Source organism: Morone saxatilis, unplaced genomic scaffold (genome assembly GCF_004916995.1).
Source record: "Morone saxatilis isolate NCDOM2014 unplaced genomic scaffold, NCSU_SB_2.0 Contig6, whole genome shotgun sequence".
Taxonomy (NCBI): Eukaryota; Metazoa; Chordata; class Actinopteri; family Moronidae; genus Morone; species Morone saxatilis.
The window spans coordinates 6,907,088-6,922,871 of NW_023340206.1; the positions used below are offsets into that span (position 1 = coordinate 6,907,088).

Sequence of the window (15,784 nt, forward strand, 5' to 3'; positions counted from 1 at the left end):
CAGTCCTCTCCAACTCGGTGAAACTAGGAGTTCACACACAGCGTTAGTACTAATTATTATCACCTGTTCACGCAGCATGTTGGGGTGTGTTTGATATGTTGTCACTTCGCGTGTTCGCCGGGTGGTGCATTAAAAATCAGTGATTAAAGTACTTGCAACCTTTTTGTTTGGGTACAATAATGGGAAACCTCACCCATAACGATGTTATCTTTAATTTTAGTGAATTTTAGTGCATTTATTATTCCCTTACGGCTACCACCGGCCCGGGTGAGAGTACACCCCTGTGAGTGTGTCCTCTCTGGAGCTCTGATCTCCTGCAGCCACAAACACACCACCAGCTCGTTCCCTGCTGTGCCGCTTGCCAATGATGAATTATAAAGTAGTGCAGTGGAGTAGTAAAACAAGCACGAAACAGCTTTAAATTCACAGTTAAGATACTCACAGGTGTACATTTTTTATATTTATATTTTTATTGTAATTTAATGCACATATTTTACATTATTATGTCTTTGTTTAGTAACTTGAGCATCTGTAAGGCAACCCATTTCTTAGTTTTTATTTTAATTTTTTATTAAAGACACTTTATTTTCTGCATCAGTTAAAAACACACAGAAAAACCGGCAAAGGTAGAGTGAGCAGCTGTGCTAGAGCTAACTGCTAAAGTCAGCATGCTAACATCTTAAGTTTATAATTATTGTGCAAATTATTGCTAAAAACTAGTTACAGTATGCTTATGGGAAGCCACATTTTACATATTTTACATAAACAATAGTATATTTTTATACAATGATGGCCGTAGATTAAAAGTGATCAACAGTACAATTCATGAATGTCTGCAACAACTGTCATTGTTTCACAGTTGAGATATATACATGTGAAATATACAACGTGTGCTGAAACCTTTCATGAAATCACAAACACGATACAGTAAAAGGAACCCCACAGCTCAGAACTGCAAGCTCACTTTCACTTTCTACACCGAAGGAGATTTCTGCCAACAAAAGAATCCATTACATTGTTTGTCAGGTAAATTATAGATAGATTTAGACAAAGGTCTAATTCATCAAGCACTTTCACCTATATTTACACTTCAGGTGTTGGCATCCAGTTTGTGCAAGACAAAGTCAAACGACTTATTGTCTGTGCGAGACACACAGTGACGCAACCTTCCCGACATCATGTCTGAGTGAGTGAGTTTCCTGTTTGTCTACAGCGTGAGTCAAAGAGAGATTAAAGAAAGAAAATATTGGTCATCGGTCATACAGCAGGCATGCCACTGCCAGGCTTGTTGACGACGGCCACCTGGAGCAGCGACCTGGCCTTGGTCCGCCACTGTTCCCAGTAAAAAGTGCTGAGGAAGGCCCTTCTGAACCTATCACCTGATAGAGTGTACAGAGCCAGGTTAAAGAACGTGTTGAGTCCAGCCAGAGGCCTGGAGAAAATATATGCTGCATGTGCTATGCGCTCCACCATGCACGGCGTCGCTTGGATACTTCGAGTTTCTATCCGCAACGTACGCAAGAAGTGATATGGCAGGAAGCACACCACAAACACCACCAGGATCAGCACGGTCACGCGCCGCGCCCGCACCCGGTGAGGACTGCCCGTGTGCGGCCCCTTCGCCAGTTGTTTCACGATACCGATGTAACACATGAACACCACCACCAGGGGGAGTAGAAAGCCGAGACCGGTGAGCATCCAGCTGTACCACCGCATGTCATTGTTGGTCTTCTTGGATATGATGCTAGCAAAGTCCATGCAGTAGGTCTTGTTGTTGAGCCTCTCCAAGGATATCACCGTCAACATGGGTGTGATTTCGATGGCGGCGATGATCCAGACGGCCGAGCACGCCATTATGCCCCAAAACTTCTGCTGCACCTGCACCGCCCTCAAAGGCTTCAACACCACCACATAACGGAAAACTGCGAGACACGTGAGGAAGAGGATGCTCCCATAAAGGTTAAAGTGAAAGCCAAAGCGCACAAAGCGGCACATAAAGTCGCCGAGTGTCCACGAGTCCCCGTTGCTGTAGTAGTAGACCAGGAAGGGCATGCTGAGGACGTAGAGGAGGTCGGTGAGCGCCAGGTTGACCATGATGATGCTGCTGCTCTTCCAGGGACGTAGCTTCGTCAGGTAAATGCCGATGGAAGTCACATTGCCCACCAGGCCCACAATGAAGATGACGCCGTAGGAGATTGGGAGGTAATAGCGCTTCAGCAGGTGGTCAACGTTGGTGCAGTTGTGTTCATCTCCATAGTAGAGGATGCTGGCCATGGCTGAGTCCTGTCGAGTATGAGAAGCAGTTTTACAAACAACATTTAAAAATAAATAAATCAGGTTTGTAGCTGGCACTGAGGACCCCGAGGTCATGTCCTTACTTCTCAAGGAGCTCACATTCTGCATTTATAAATTATATTTCTTGACTCAATTTGTGTGAATTTGGTGGTGTTGAGTTAGTTTGAGTGTGCAAAGGTTTTAAAACAGCATTTAATCATCATTTGGGGACGTAAAAAAATTACAGAAAATACATATTTAACACTTGAATACGCAGATTGATTTATTACAACGTGAGAAATGCTCTTTAGTATGCTGCAAAAAGCTGCTTGATAAATCGCTTGTGCGTTAGCTGACACCAGAAATAGTTTTTAATTAATTTTCCGTCACAATTTGAAAACTTTAAAGGTCCAGTGTGTAACATTAAGTCTTTGACTTAATCACCTGAAAATAAGAATTGTTGAGTTTTTGTTACCTTAGAATGAGCCGACACAGAGTTAGCGTTAGCATTAACATCACAGAGTCATGTTTCTGATCATCTGGCTAATGTGAATTAAATGTAAAATTATTGATCAAGTTTTCAAATATGCTGAAAAAATGCTACATTGCTTGTAATGGCTGTTGAGTCCATTCCTGTGAATTCTTCTGACTTCCCCCCAATTCAAGTTGAATACACATATACAGTATATGTTTCTGGGCGAGTAAAAAATAGGCTACCAGCAAATCATCATTCCCTTTTCCCTCAGCTGTCATATCAATGTCATTGGCAATTACTGCTTGAGGAAGGATGGAGAGAGCAGGGAAAGAAACCCAGAGGCGAGCAGACTAGGAAAGAAACAAACAATCAAGCCAACTCAGTGGGAAAGAAGCAAACAAAATCTTCTTCTCCTTTTGTCAACAGTCTGGTTTCTGAAAGCCTCTCAGGATATGACAGTGCCTATGGCATCCTGGCTCTATAGCGGTAATGCTGTCAGTGCAATCTGCTCTCATTATGGATGTGAGGTGTCATTTACACATTGCATGTACACTCTGATTCCAAAAGGCAGCGACTTGTACTCATTAAAATGATTATACTTTCAGTTTTGTGGACACAAATACAAACTCTACCCAAAAGCTGAAGCTGAGAATGCATACAGAGGTGCTGAGTCATAAAGGTACAGTTTGAAAAATAGATTTCTCTACTCACTTTTAGTTACAGTGTCCTCATCAGTGCTCACTCCAAGCATTCAGCGTCTCATCTGTTTTCACATCCATTCCTCCGTCACTCCCCCACCTCCTCTCTTCTCTTCCCTTCTACTCTTCCACACCCAGGGGAAACTCCAGCATATTTGTGTCTGAAAGCCCACTGTTGTGTGCTTCACGTTCCGCCCTGTGCATGAACTTCCTGGTGTCATGCATGAGCTGATAAAGCTCAAGGGTCGCCTTATTTACGCAGATCAGGTTTCAGGTGAATTTGCAGAGAAAAGACGAGGCAAGTCAGGCAGCGTGTTGGTTGCTTCTTGATAAATTAAACTCTCCAGAGCACCTTTTGTTCAGAAATAATAAAGTCAGGAGTTTCTGTTAAGGTCTTTGTTATTTCTTCAAACAGGCGTGTGATTACCTCAGTGTGACACTGCAGAGCTAAATCTGGCACAGCCACAGACCTTGGTTTGTGATTAAAGTAATGATGAAGTTTACAAGAATGTGGGAAATGAACGCTTAACAGTGTCTTCCCTCTAAGTGTTACTGTTTTTCAGACCTTATACCCATGGTATACTTTCACTATGAAACAAGTGCCCACTCAGACTTATAGTTTTGAACAGCTGCCACAGATTTATATTCGCTCTATGAGCAATGTTTAAATCAATACTGGTTAATTCCAATTCAGAAATCACTAACTAACACTGAACACTATAACCAACAGGCCATACTGCCCTACAGAGGCAGAGAGCACTGACTGCTTTTGAGTTTCAAAACAACCTTTTCACAATTTAACCACATAAAACTGGGAAATACATTAAGAGTCAGGAGCTTAGATGACAGTTGCTGCTACCCTGCTAAGCTAACTTCAGGCTAGTTAGCTTTCTATCACGACTAGTTTAGCTGGATAACAAATTAACCAAGATGTTAGCGAAATATATCTGTTTAAATAACAGGAAGTAGCTTTAACGAGGCTAGCCGTTGTTATCTCCAGCTAGCTTTAACAGGAATTAGCTTTGTTGTGACTGCACATTTAAATGATGTTTTCTTTGGAATCATACTTCTATGTCTTTATAATTGTTATATGGCAAAATAAATCAGTTTTTTAAATTTAATTACTGGCTAATTGAAGGTAGCGCAACAAGCAACAGTGCCAGGGTGCACAGGGTGAGCGTGTTAGCAAGCAGTTACAGAGCAACATTATTTTGGATATTTCTTTACTTTGTTTTTTAGCTCTGTTTTGCTCTCCACCAACTGCTGAGCAACATATCCGGCTCTCTAGCTCCCATATGCTCCGCTATGTTTGCCAGTCAGTCTGTCTGTCTGTCCGTCTGTCTGGTGTTTGGTGCTGCCACAGTGGATTTATTAGAAGGTTTCACTGAAAAGCTGTGTCTGGAAACAGTGCTAATGAGACCGGTGAGGCTGAACCCAAACAGTACCGTTTCTGGCTGTGAAATCTGTTTTTATAGCAGATACTAAACTTTGGTTTCACTCAACGTCGCTCAACAACTTTTATTGTTCAAACACTTTACAATTTATGCTGCGCTTCAGTTGACATCTTTAACCGATGAGTTTAACTGACTGATCAACCTTTTCCAGCAGTTTCACTTCAATTTATAGTTAGTTTTGCTACAGTGCTTCGACTCCTCTCGTGCTTTAAACTGGCTCTTCAACTTCTTTCAGCCCGTCCATTTGAACGGCCATTACATCTCTTTTAAGTTACAGTATTAAAGTGAAAGTTTCTCCTTAATATTTAGCTGTTTGTACTTAAAATATCTTCATTATATATTTTCAGAATGTAAAACAAACAGTATATTATTATATATATAGTATATTTGTAGATCAAATTTTCGCATAAAGCAGCATTTTCACAGTCATGGCATTATAAATTCTATACTTGCATCACTTACCTCCTTTACAGCTGCAGTGCACAGGTTCAACCATTCAAATTATTGATTTAAATCTCTTGTTTCAGGATCCTGTTAATGTGAGTAAGTGTAAAAACAACTATAAACACTGTTAGTGTTGCAAGTCAATGTGAATGTGTTTCATTCAGTGTGAGGTTAAATGGTAAAGATATACCTCATCTCTTCCAGTTGTTTCCATTTCTTGAGCTTGCAGGGTAGTAACGACATGACACGTGTGTGACACGTGTTTGAAGATCATTATGCTGTTTTTAAATGGCAAGACTTCAACTGCTATTAACCCAGTTCCTCTTCCTTGTTTACCTGAAAGTACAAAGAAGCTACAAATATATATCTTTTCTCCCTCAGCTGCCCTCGACGTGTTGATATAGCGTCTGTTATGACACTTTTCTGTGGATCACACAAAATCAAAAACATCCAAAGAAGCAGAAGTTTACAAATGTTTATTTTACAAAAGAAGAGCTAGAAATGATGTAAACAGAGCTTTATAGATCAATCTAAATTGTGGCTTCTTTTTGTTATACTGTGGAGATGGTGCAGTCTTTGAAGAGGCAGCAGTGTGAGTGTTTATGGTACGGATAAAAATCGTCTGAGTTCAGAGAAAAAATAATGTCAACTGCACACACAGAAATCTGAGTGCAGACTCCTTGGAGACAGCTCGCTGGGGGAGGAGGGGTTGGAGGGGTTAAGAAAGAAAGAAAGTGGGTCTGTCTACAGTTTGGGCATCTTGGCAGCATTGAGGCGCATGGACACACAGGAGGAACCGGCAGCGTAACGCATCTCCCTCAGCATGCCGCTCCATTGCTTCTTATCCTCCTCATACCTAACAAGAGAGAGGAGAGTCAGATCTCAGAGGAAACACAATGTTAACCAACGAAAAAACACGTAAATCTTGGTCCCTATGACTTACTGCCAGACGTCAGTGACCTCTGTGGGAGCCACCTCCTTGTTCTCCATCTGAACCATAGTGAAGCCGCCCACAGCGTACAGGGAGCCGCCATTGCTCAACAGGTTGACAGAGCTCCTCTCCTGCGGAAACTCTGTGAACGGCTCCCACCTGAGGAGGTACAACATTAGGAGAAGGTCAAGTAAGATGGAGGTCTCATATTAGTCGTTTTTTTTACTTTGGTATATTCAACATTTCAGTTATTTTTAGTGGTTGAGACTCATTTGTGGTTTGTGGAGCCCCAAACTGTTCAATATTATATAAATATAACAAAATAATATACATAAATGTAAAATAAATGAACCAATTAATTGTAGAATAAGAAGAAACTCACTGTGAAACGTTATTTCATCATTCTTATTTTCATAGTACTATTAATTATGTAACTTTTTATTGGATAATGTGGTGTTTCATAATACTACTCATCTTTTAAACAATCACATGTCCAATGGACTGTACTTATATAGCACCTTTCCAGTCTTCCGACCACTCAATGTGCTGTACACCACATGGTGTACAGCGCCAACCTTCTGATTAGTGGATAGCCCGCTCTACCTCCAGAGCCACAGCCACCTATTATGCTCTGTCATATATATATATATATATATATATAATGTTACAGTGTCTGATGTTGATAGAAGGAGGACAATGCATCAAATAATGAGATAAACTTGTGGTAAATGTCTATAAAAGTAATCCCTGTGAGCAAAAAGCTCAGAATTCAGACTTCTCTGAAAGTTTCAGACAGAGGGTGAACTGAGGAGCTGTATGAAGGGCATTATAAAATAAAAAGGATGTTTTTGAAGAGTGAATCATGCAAAGCTACTCAAGTACAAAGAATACAAAGCTGCAAATGAGCATAATAGGTCCCATTTATGAGTTCTGAGTGTTGTGATTGTTGTTGGGAACAAAACAACAATTTTTACAACACAATTCCTCAACTAATAGGTAAATCGAGTTCAAACAGAATCATACTTGTTTGAGGTGAAATCATAGGCTTCACATGTCGCAGTGAGACCCTCCTCGTTGACTCCACCGGCCACCACAATCTTGCCGTTGTGGACGACGGCTCCGAACATGGATCTGGGTGTCTTCATGGCCGCCAGCTCCCTCCATTCTGACTGCTTGTGGTTGTACGCAAACATCTTGTTGAGGGCTTTGCTGTGGAGACAAAGGAGGGAATATAATCATGGGATTTTAAGTGTCAAAACATGAAACATTAAGAGCAGCACATATATAAAGATAAAAAAGTTTAGCACACAATTGGAAATAACAATTTTGAATAAATTGCTTTATAAATGTGATTATGAAAGTTTGTTTTCACCCAAAACCGGTTAGACTAAAAGACAACATTCTAGAAAATGTCATAATCATTACCACTAATTTTACTAATGGACTGACGGCATGTTTCAGCATGAAGACTTCATCAGTGCGTTCTCTTTTTAAAGGACACAGCTTCCAATTAGCAATCAGCAAGAAAACAGCTACACCTTTGAGAAATAGAGAAGATCCACACATAAAATCAAACAATACAATTCCTACACAATAGGAAAAACTACAGTAAATAAATAAATAACCAATAGAAAGATATAATAAACTACCTTTGACTACCTGGTGAAGGTTTGATTTATATCTATATCCTATACATTTGTTAATGTTATTTTGTGTTTTGTATGCAGTGTTACTTATTCCTTAGCCTGAAAACTTATGTTTTTAACTTGAGTCATGCACTGTACTTTTCTTTGTATAAGTAATAATTCATTTCTTACATTCAATTGATTTCTTTTTCCTTTTAGAGGTTTGTATTATTCGGCCTTGTGGATCAGCTTTTTGTCTCACAGGTTTAATTAAGTCCCCGCTGATTGTTAATTGCATGTTGTGTCCTTTAAAAACTCTGATAAAGTCTTGCACACCTTCTTTTGTGAGACCAGTGGCGGTAATTCAGTGCAGGAGAAGCACATGTGTTTCTTCTTGATTAGCTGAAAACACCACATTGATTGATTAGCTTATTATTAGATACAGCATTAAACCCTGGGCTTTGAAGACTCGCTGCACGCACTGCAAACACAGTTAAGAATTACAGTGCACGTAATGATTGGTGGTTTGCTCTTGGGCAGAGAAAATAAGCAGATGCTTTACTATCACTGTATCATTCAACAAGAGATGTGCAGATCAGTATTTTCCATTACTGTAACATATTAGAGCGTCCAGGACTGTAGCAGTGTAATTGTTGTCTATGACATACTGCACAGCCCTGCAGACTGGCAGAATGATAGACCACAAGCAGCTGCAGCTCATGGCGTAAGGTCACACACACACACACAGTTACTCACTTGTCATCTGTCTTTCCTCCAATGCAGTAGACTAGTCCTTTGTGGGAGACGACAGCATGGCCGTGGATCTTCAGAGGAAGCTTTTTGGTCTCACTCCACCTCATCTTCCTGATAAATGAATATTGAAGTAAGAGTTTAAACAATGATAATCAATAATAGTTATTTAGTTCCCCTGAATTTGCTGCAGCTGTCGTGCTCAGCTCTTCAAATTCTTAATTGTTCCATGTGGTGAAGCCAAATCAATCTGGATTTGTTTTAAACATAAATTAGTTAAATATCCTGACTGTAAATCCAAGAAAAGAACAGCTCCATCTTCACTGGAGAAACAACCAGAGCCGGTTAAGAAGGTGAGATCACATCAAAACATGATTAATTATAAAACATTTTCCTTTTCTTTTTTTTTCATTTCCGGAAGTTAATTATCACCTGAAAACTGTACAAAGCTGAGTGAAACAAAGACAAAGGGAGCAAATAATACCACTAACTCAACATCGTAGCACATCACGCTGTCTAGTGACTCGTTGGTCTGGAGGTCTTTCCCAGCCACGGCGAACAGCAGGTTCTCGCTCTCTCCGATGTTGAAGAGGCATCTTGGAGAAGGCATGGGCGGCAGGGCGACCCATTCAGATGAGAGTGGATCCAACTGTGAAGAAAAAACAACAAGTACATTAAAACAAAGAGCGGAGAAAGCACCCTCTTAGCACCCATTAGCTCTGTGTTTTTCATCTCATCACGAAGGAGAGAATGAATCACCGTACTGTAGGGTATCCACATATTGATTAAGCTGTGAAATGTAGGTATTTAAGGCCTGAACCACTTCCTCCAGTGCCTGTGTCACTTAGACCAGATGGGCAGCATGGCGAACATAGTGCATCGATTGATTCAGAAGGATTAAGGAAAAACTGTCCCAGTCACTCTTTCATTTCTTTCATTTTCCTCTGCGTTGTTTGGGATTTAGTTTTTATTAAGACATTGAAATCAAGTACAAAAGGAGGAGGAGGCTTAGATGAGCTAAAATATTCCCTAAAGTTTGTCAGCTAACACTGTGTATTATTTTCACAAATATTCACAGACTTTTAAGATACTACAAACCAATGCCTGAAATAAGCCAGTACTCACAGCTACTTATTTCTGTCCACATGAGTGCCCTTCTTACTCTGAACCGCCACCTCCTGGTGAGTCTAGAGTATGCAACCCCTCAATACCCACGCAATGCTTTATTAACTGCCCTACTCTGCCTCTGAATGGCTAGTCTTCCTTCATTGGTGATCGGTGTGGTTGGTTAGGTTTAAACACGAGGGCCGAGATGGTTATGGTTAAAAAAAAAAAGGGTTAGAAATTAATGGCCATGTAACTGCGTTCATGTGTTAGCACGTAGCTCACTTAATGCCGAAAAATATCCCTGAAAATGTTAGGGTGTGGTTAGGGTTGTGCTGAATTACAGTACTGGTACAAACACGGTTTTTATAAGAATAGTTCATTGTGTTCTTGCTGAGAGTTAGAGGAGAAGATATTACGCTCATGGGGATAATAATATAATAATCTCATTATCTGCAAGAAAGTGAACACAAATATTTCCCAAAATGTCAAACAGTTTTTTTGAATAATTCATTATGCAGCATTTTCTAATTGAGGGAACAATAAAAAAGTATCAAATGAAAAAAAAAATCTGTTTACCAAGTAGACGTAACATTGCAGGGGTACATCTTTGTTTTCCTCGTCCACAAACAGTCCTCCAATGATGTAGAGCTGGTTCCTCTGAGACGCCAGGCTGACGTGGTTACGTGGCACTTGCTCCGACATAGCCGCCAGGAAGCACTCATTCTCGCTGACATCATAAGCCACCGCTGCCGTATCATTGATCATCAGGATGAACTCACGTGTGAACATGCCGTGTCTGCGGTTGTCATTCAGGAAGCCAGGGAATAGGCTGTCCTCCTCGCCTCCTTCATCATCTGCCCCCTCCTCCCCCTCCTTCTTCTTGGGCTTCTCCGGAAGTTTCCCCTTGAAGGCATCCCTGATGACCTGGATCGTCTTCTGGAGCTCAGGATCAGCCTTGATGATCTCATCGGTCTCCACTTTGTCTTTGAAGTACTTCTCTGGCAGCAGGCGGAAGCGGATGCAGTTGAAAGCATCCTTGAGGACCTTGATGCGCTCCTTGTCATGGCGGACCCAGGCCATGACCGCCTCAAACACTAGCTCCTCCTTCTCCACGTTCAGCGAGTCTCCACCGATGACGGCGAACAGTTCGTGGGCTGCGAGCTTGAGGAACTCCTCGTCTTTGTAGAGGAGCTCGAAGCGGTCAGCAATGAAGTTGCGTGCAGCCACCGCGAGCCTGGGACAGTTGAGCACCAGGCCCATCCTGAAAATGGCCATGCAGTTGCCCAGAGACAGCTTCTTCTGAAGGTAGTTGACGCAGACCGTAAAGACAGAAGGGATCTGGAATCTGTTTGCCACGGCAATTATATCCTGTACGTTGTCATCGGTCAGGTCAATCTCGGCCGAGTAGAGGTACTGGACAATCATGTCCAGGATGGAAGGGTTGACATCATCCAGGACCACCTCCTTGGTGTTCTCCACCTCCTTCCCGTCCTCTGTGAAGAAGATCTCCCTGAAGTAAGGGCTGCAGGCGGCCATGATCAGCCGATGGCAGGGGAAGCTGCGGTCGCCTACCTTTAGGGTGCAGTCTACAAACTTGTTCTCATTCAGCAGCTCCTTCAGCCCGTCCTGGAGCAGGGTGCTCTGGAACAGGCGCAGCTCCTCCTTGATGGCATTGGGGTCCATGGTGTGTCAGGATGGGGAAACAATGGGTGAACAAGGGGATCTGTGGAGAGGAGAGAGGAAGGAGACGGCGGCCACAGGTCCTTTTGGCAGTCGGTCCTGGATGGAAAAGGCAGTGCAATGAAAAGGTTTCCAGTGTGAAGACCCTGCAATTTAATCCCACCCCACTCTAAATATAGTTCCCTCTGCCCCCTGCCTGCTCCAGCTCCAGTGGAATCTGACTGGGCCAAATCACAAGCAGCACAGGCCTCGGCTCGAGCAGCTGCTGTCACAGACTGAAAGAAGCAACTGGCTGCTCAGGCTGGGGATATGCCACCATGATTCAGCTACCAAAAGTGTCATGTGGCCGACTAGCAGCGGAGACAATGCTGTCAAAGCCCTCGAATAGTTCACCTCAAGCTATACGCATGACTGGGAGTGTATTTAGAGCAGTCGCTGTCACATTCAAGAATATGTCTGCTCTAATGACTTTAGACCGATCATCCTTTTATTTATATCTTATTGTCATTAATTTATTCATTTTTTATTTCATTTCAATTTATTCAGTCTATTATAGCCAAATTAACTTTTCTGGTTAGCCTTACACCGATTTATACTTTCTAATTTATATATTGTGACGAACAAACCAAGACACCATCTATAAATCTAAATCTAAATAATATAATTATAGTCACTATGCTGATTATTTTCTCCTTAAAAAAAAATCTAAATTTCTCATAGCAATTAAGATACCATCCTTAAATTACTTGTTTTATTCAACAGTCCAAAAATATTAAATCTGCTATCATATATGACAAGCTAAAACCATGTTTTTCTTGACCAAGTGATTAAAATGGAAATGAAAAATGATAAAAATGTTTTGTACTAAAGTAACTATTATTTTCCTTAGTTTAATGTAATCACTTTGGCCAAATGCCTGAATTCCTCAAAGAAACTGCCAACATCAGTTCAAAATCTTATCTTATTTTATCTTCTTATCTTATCTCAGTGTGTCTTTATTTAAGTGAGATTGAGGGGCACAAAAACATTGTGCTAAAAATGGACCAGACAGGTTTGGGTGCAGCAGCTGTGTGCAGAAACAGGTGAGAGCCACACATTCAAGCTGTCCTGTCCACCAATCAGCATGCCTCTCCCTTTTCCCTGTGGGGTGTATTATTGTCCAGCTGCTTGTGTCTGTGTGTGTCTGTGTGTGTCTGTGTGTGTCTTTGTGACTGTGTGCCAGTGTATTGCTCTGCAGTTTACAAACCTTTCTAAACTCACCTCAATTCCGGAGATAATTTCAGTGCTGAAACCATTTATTCACTGTGTTTTTTAAATGCGTCAATGCGCAGTGTTAAAACTGGTAATTAAAGACATTAATGACATATGTGAATCAACAGGGATCTTACGTCTTACTTCTGTGGCCTGATAAAGTGTGAGGAGTGTGTAGAGTTAGGTAACATTTCTCCCGTGGGCAGCACTAAAGATAGATCAGACTACGCCACTTGTCGAGGAGTGTCTAACATGTAATTTAAGCAGAAGGGGAGAGCAGATTCTGCGTAAGAAAGCTCTGCTACTTCCCTAAAGCCACAGTTGATGAATAAAGCAAAGTTCAGGAACATGTCTCGCAAATATGGGTTCATTTTTGTAGAGTATGTAGAGACTGGGTGAGAATTACTGCGTGGGCTGTGGGAGGTGTTGGTGGGGGGTGGCTGAAGCTTAGGTTGCACTTTTTAAAAAAGCTCAAGTGTTATATTCTTTGAACCCTCCCTTTGACTGCAGCATCCTCCCAATATACTCAAATAATAATATTGCATTATAACAGTACTGAATTGATAGAGCTCATTTAACCTTTAATAACTCAAGAGACAAACCATTAAGAATTTGAACCGGGTTTAAACATTTCATATCAGACATTTAATTTTTACAAAATTTGCCACCAAGTGAAGGTATTTATGTGAAACAAGTTATTCCTTTACCCAAATATTCCAGTCATTCTGTGTGTTTTAATGATTATTAAACACTACGCTAACAGTAAGCGCCCGTTTTAAACGTATTAGAATAGTCTTATGTTCAAAATAACATATATAAATCAAGTTTGGCTGACTATAAAATTGCCCTTGGACTGAAAAGACATGCACAGAATATGAAAATCCATATTTATTCTGTGTCTCCAAACTGGCATATTGGCTCTATTGATATGGAAAAATAAAACTGAAACTAATTTTGTCACTTGTTCATATAATAAATCCCACAAGAGAAGGCAGAATTTAAAGCCTCAATTTTTTCCCACCCCTGCTTCTCCAAATCATTTCCATACAGCCCCTGACCATGAATATGCTGCGGTTGCACATACTGTATTACTTTAGATCAGATTTATTAAAAATGTTTAACATCAAATAGTGACCATGTAATAAACAGTACAATATGGATTTATAGAGTCAGTAAAGCTGAGTAACATAGTGACAGACCAGTTACTCAACAATGGAAGTCAAATTCTGCTCACACAGTATCTTCTTCTGTCCCAGTTTAAGAGACATCAGCATGTGTTACCCAGTAGAGGGCAGTGTGCATATGTGTGTGTCTGTCCATCAGTGTTATGTTGGAAGATTACTGTTTGAACAAATGAAGTTAGTGGTAAGAAGGAAACAATGTAAACACAAATCATCACATTTTCATTCAGAAAATCTAACAAAAACACATTCAAATGCATAAAAGTTACAGAGCATCAGTCATTTTTATATAAAAAAAAAACAAACTAATATAATATTTTAGTGATATAAGTGGTGGAGAGGCTTCATTTATGTTGTGTCTTATTGGCTCTTGTGATTATACACTAATATACCCTACAGTGATTTTTGAGTAGAGAAATGAATAGCTACACTGTGTCTTTATGGCATATTGATTGATTGCTGCGCTTTATGATTTAGACATTGACAAGGCACCAGAATTACGACTGGTCATGTTCAGCAAAACAGTCAATATTTTCACAATCTTTGCAGCACTCATCGACTGTGTGTGAAAAAAAATGTCCCATGGGAGTGGGACTCATCGGGGAGCTGGACACACACAGCGAGAGTGATTATCTGTATTCCTGAGTAGATGGAGTTAGATGCTGATATAAAACAAATAACAACAATGGAGGTATCTATCAAAGCTAGGCTCTCTTTCACTGTAATTAGAGGAGGATAATTTTACAATAAGTGCTACAGGAGGGGGCACAAAGACAGGAACTGAAATGTAACGGAGATAAGGGAGTGTCAGTGTACACGTATATGCCTGAGAATTATGCAGAAACTTAACATAACCCTGTGAAAAATGGCTGGTATTAGCTGCCCCTCCTTGAAGTATCTACAGCAGATGTAAGACAGATGCCTTCACTCAGCCTCCTGGAAAAAAATAAAAACAAAGAAAAAAAAGTCAATACTCATACTCAACATTTGGAAGCAATCAAATTGTAACGGCCATTTCGGTGGAGGAAATTGGAGAGAAAAAGAAAGAAAACGACAGATTTGCTGTTCGACAGAATGAACCTGACTGCCATCAGTGTCATCAATATGGCAGAGATGAATCATGTGAGTGTACCTGTTGATCTCGCAATCACACACGTCCTCTTGCACTCGTCTTCTGTGTCAAAGCGGTTCTTGTTGCCGTTACAGCCTCCGTACCAGAACTGGGCGCAGGCGTTGGCCTGCTTGTCGTAATACCAGCGGATGTTATAGTCCCGACACGTGCCCTGGTCTAGAACCAACAGACAGCGAGGATCCAGTGGTACAATCTCTGCAGGAAAAGATGTCACATAATAGTTAAAATAAGGTCGGACCACAAATAATGATTCACCATCTCTCTTCCTTTGATGACCTGTCCACCTAATTCCACCTCAAAGTCTTCTGCGCTCTTCTGAGGCAACATCTGTTTCTTCACAAGAAGGAGCAGATTCTATAAAATAATCAATAATTGGCCTCCCTGCTCCTCATCTACATGACCTCTTTACATAGCCTGTCAATCACAAAGCACTTATAACTCGGGAGCCAGGCCACTGCTTCATACTCCACGACTGTGGTCACTGCACACAGCAGTGGGCTGCAGGGACCCCTTCGCTACCTGTACTCTAAACAAACTGGACTCATCTATCAAGGCCTGAAAGACTTTGAGAAAACATAAAGTGATGATTTATTAGCATTAGCATACACGCTCTGTATCAGACTAGCTTAGTGAATGCAGAATCTGGAGACAAGAGTCAAAATTTGTAGTACAGTAGCTGACATTAAAATTGCACTGATTTGTTCTTATGGTACAATTTACACTATCACTCTGACACATATGATTTTATATATATATATATATATATATATACACACACACAC

General features: G+C 40.9%; 3 protein-coding genes across 3 annotated transcripts in view; all 3 read right to left on the minus strand.

Moving 5' to 3' along the window:
• Positions 1 to 939: 939 nt before the first annotated feature.
• On the minus strand, positions 940 to 3,695 carry LOC118339758 (2-oxoglutarate receptor 1-like). Its single transcript, XM_035677474.1, has 2 exons — positions 3,461 to 3,695; positions 940 to 2,283 (listed from the first exon to the last, which is right to left on the minus strand). Exon 2 carries the CDS (start codon positions 2,272 to 2,274, stop codon positions 1,258 to 1,260), a length of 1,017 nt encoding a protein of 338 aa, XP_035533367.1. The 5' UTR covers positions 2,275 to 2,283; positions 3,461 to 3,695; the 3' UTR covers positions 940 to 1,257.
• A 2,109-nt stretch (positions 3,696 to 5,804) lies between these two features.
• Positions 5,805 to 11,560, minus strand: LOC118339755 (kelch-like protein 41b). The gene is made up of 6 exons (XM_035677470.1): positions 10,335 to 11,560; positions 9,143 to 9,300; positions 8,658 to 8,765; positions 7,300 to 7,485; positions 6,289 to 6,435; positions 5,805 to 6,201 (listed from the first exon to the last, which is right to left on the minus strand). The coding sequence occupies exons 1-6, from the start codon at positions 11,439 to 11,441 to the stop codon at positions 6,090 to 6,092; spliced, it is 1,818 nt and encodes a 605-aa protein (XP_035533363.1). The 5' UTR covers positions 11,442 to 11,560; the 3' UTR covers positions 5,805 to 6,089.
• Positions 11,561 to 14,833: 3,273 nt separating this feature from the next.
• Positions 14,834 to 15,784, minus strand: part of LOC118339762 (collagen alpha-1(XXVIII) chain-like) — a 32,125-nt gene continuing 31,174 nt past the window's right edge. The window contains 1 exon segment of the mRNA XM_035677479.1: positions 14,834 to 15,197. Coding sequence (XP_035533372.1) covers positions 14,989 to 15,197 — 209 coding nt within the window. The 3' untranslated portion in view covers positions 14,834 to 14,988.

Bases quoted from the DNA above. Each gene is read 5' to 3' on its own strand.
- LOC118339758 (XM_035677474.1), bottom strand. From the start codon at position 2,274: ATGGCCAGCATCCTCTACTATGGAGATGAACACAACTGCACCAACGTT.
- LOC118339755 (XM_035677470.1), bottom strand. From the start codon at position 11,441: ATGGACCCCAATGCCATCAAGGAGGAGCTGCGCCTGTTCCAGAGCACC. The intron at 8,766-9,142 runs GTTAGTGGTATT...TTCATTTATCAG, and splicing joins GTGATGTGCTACGATGTTGA to GAAGATGAGGTGGAGTGAGA. The intron at 6,202-6,288 runs GTAAGTCATAGG...CTCTCTTGTTAG, and splicing joins GAGGTCACTGACGTCTGGCA to GTATGAGGAGGATAAGAAGC.